Source organism: Pteropus vampyrus, unplaced genomic scaffold (genome assembly GCF_000151845.1).
Source record: "Pteropus vampyrus isolate Shadow unplaced genomic scaffold, Pvam_2.0 Scaffold1000004013, whole genome shotgun sequence".
Lineage (NCBI taxonomy): Eukaryota > Metazoa > Chordata > Mammalia > Chiroptera > Pteropodidae > Pteropus > Pteropus vampyrus.
In genome coordinates, this window is record NW_011918415.1 from 1 (window position 1) to 1,874 (window position 1,874).

Here is a 1,874-nt window from a genome sequence, read left to right on the forward strand (position 1 = left end):
CTGGCCACAGTCACGTCCCTCCGTCTCGGGGGCTTGGGCAAAACCCCAGAAGGGAGCGGGGGCGAGAGCCACGAGGACATGGCCGCGCCCCAGCCAGGGAGTGCCCCTGCACCACCGCGCCCCACCCCGCAGGGATCCCCACCCCTCACGCCCCGGCCACCCCCAGGGAAGGGCCGGCGGCAGCAAGGCCAGTGCTGGGCTTCTAGGAGGGGACTGGCGAGAGCAAGCAAGGCCCAGAGGTGCAGGGCCGAAGCTCAGACCAGCACGACCAGCTGGATGCATGTCCCCTCCCCCTGTCCTGATGTGTGGCATGACCACCACAGGTGTGGGACAGGGGAGCACAGCCAGCAGGACCCTCCCATCGGCTGACCACTCGCCTACCTGCTGCCTCCCCCCGCCTGGGGGCAGGCCCCACAAGGGGCCGGACAGAGCCCGGGGGCTCTGGCTGGAAGGCAGGGCCACCTGTCCGCAGAGCCCCACCTGCCATCTCCCGCACCGCCTGCTCGGCCCGCGCCCGGTACAGCCTGTCCCTGTGCCTCTGCTGCTCCTCTCCTCGCCTTCTCTCCACCGGAGTCCTCACGTCCACGTCTGCAAAGTCTACCTGAGAGGGTGAGTTCACGGTCAGACCCAGCTAAAGAAAACGCAGAGTAGACAGAGGCCTGGATGGCCGCACTGCGCACAGCCACACTGCGGCCTCGTTAGTTTGGTGTTCGGGACACGAGGAAGCACTGAACTGTGCATCTAGACCTCAGGAGGACCCGGCCAGCAGCCCCCGCCAGCAAGGAGAGCAGCCCCAGCCTGACAAGGGCCGAGGGAGAGCAGTGTGCTCACTCCCACTGCTGTGGACGGAGGCTGTGGGTGGACCCAGGCCCGAGACCACCGCCTGGGCGTGGACCCCGGTGTGTGGCGGGAGGACAGGTGGCACCTGCAGGCCACGAGCAGGGACAGGCCACAGTGCTGGGCCAGGCCTGAGCCACCAGGGCTGGTAGGGGAGGGTGGTGGCATGGACCCAGGTGAGTGCAAGGCGTGAGGGTGGGAGGGGTGGCCGACAGCAGCGGCCACAGTCACAGGCCAAGTCACGCCTTCCCGCCCTTCGTGTCACATGGGAAACCCCCCCCGGGCCTGAGCTGAGCTCTTCCCCCGACACTGCCCCCCATCGCGGGAGCCCCTGGACTCCCACCTGCTGTGACAGTCAGGCCTGCCGGTCCCCAGCCCGGGCCCAGCAGCCAGGACAGCCCCTCCAGGGCCCGCCCACCTGGTGGCTGTGTCTCAGGAAGTGGTGGCCCAAGGCGAGCTTCTTGTAGGCTGCGCCGAACTTCTCGCTCCACCCCTGCACGGCCCGGGCCGCAGCCTGCCGCAGCCTCCGGGCCACCTCCTTGGGGGGCGGCAGCGGCTGCTTGTGGTCAGTGCCCAACGTGAGCTCCAGGAACGCCTGGAAGTCGGAAACGACCAGTGTCCTGAAGTGCTGCGAGCGGACGAAGAGCTCGTCCACCACCTGGAAGGCGGAGAGGCGGATCTCCGCGTGCTCCTGGTGCAGCTGCGTCATCAGCAGGTGGTAGGCGTGGCTCAGCCGCTCCTCCGAAGACCTGGGGACACCAGCTGTCCTCAGCAAGCGCCCAACACTTGTGGACATGTCAGTTAAGCGCTCTGCATGGGGACAGTGTTCACGAGTGGCAGAGATGTGCGCCTTCTCTCGCCCCCCGCCCAGAGCAGGGTGGACAAACCACTGCCCTTGGCCGAATCCTGACTGTTTCTGTAAAACCCTCAACCCAGGACGGGTTGTTTTTAAACGCTGAACAAACCAAGAATACTTCGCGATGTACGGGAAACTACGAGATTCAGAGTCAGTGTCCACAGTCTCTACTGGGACGTGG

General features: G+C 66.6%; 1 protein-coding gene across 3 annotated transcripts; it reads right to left on the bottom strand.

Annotated features, from left to right (window-relative positions):
• Positions 1 to 142: 142 nt before the first annotated feature.
• On the bottom strand, positions 143 to 1,680 carry LOC105311442 (UV-stimulated scaffold protein A-like). 3 transcript variants are annotated; one of them, XM_023527114.1, is made up of 3 exons: positions 1,256 to 1,657; positions 435 to 601; positions 143 to 333 (listed from the first exon to the last, which is right to left on the bottom strand). In XM_023527114.1, the coding sequence occupies exons 1-3, from the start codon at positions 1,631 to 1,633 to the stop codon at positions 255 to 257; spliced, it is 624 nt and encodes a 207-aa protein (XP_023382882.1). In that variant the 5' UTR covers positions 1,634 to 1,657; the 3' UTR covers positions 143 to 254. The 3 variants fall into 3 exon arrangements, with proteins under 3 accessions (XP_023382882.1, XP_011385735.1, XP_023382883.1); XM_011387433.2 differs by having other exon boundaries at positions 143 to 337; positions 439 to 601; positions 1,256 to 1,656; XM_023527115.1 differs by lacking the exon at positions 143 to 333 and having other exon boundaries at positions 441 to 597; positions 1,256 to 1,680.
• Positions 1,681 to 1,874: the final 194 nt, after the last annotated feature.

Excerpts from the sequence above, each read along its gene's own strand:
- LOC105311442 (XM_023527114.1), bottom strand. The coding sequence starts at position 1,633 with ATGTCCACAAGTGTTGGGCGCTTGCTGAGGACAGCTGGTGTCCCCAGG. Across the intron at positions 602-1,255 it reads TCCTGAGACACAGCCACCAG|GTAGACTTTGCAGACGTGGA; the intron begins GTGGGCGGGCCC and ends TCACCCTCTCAG. Across the intron at positions 334-434 it reads GCCTTCCAGCCAGAGCCCCC|TGTCCCACACCTGTGGTGGT; the intron begins GGGCTCTGTCCG and ends GCTGTGCTCCCC.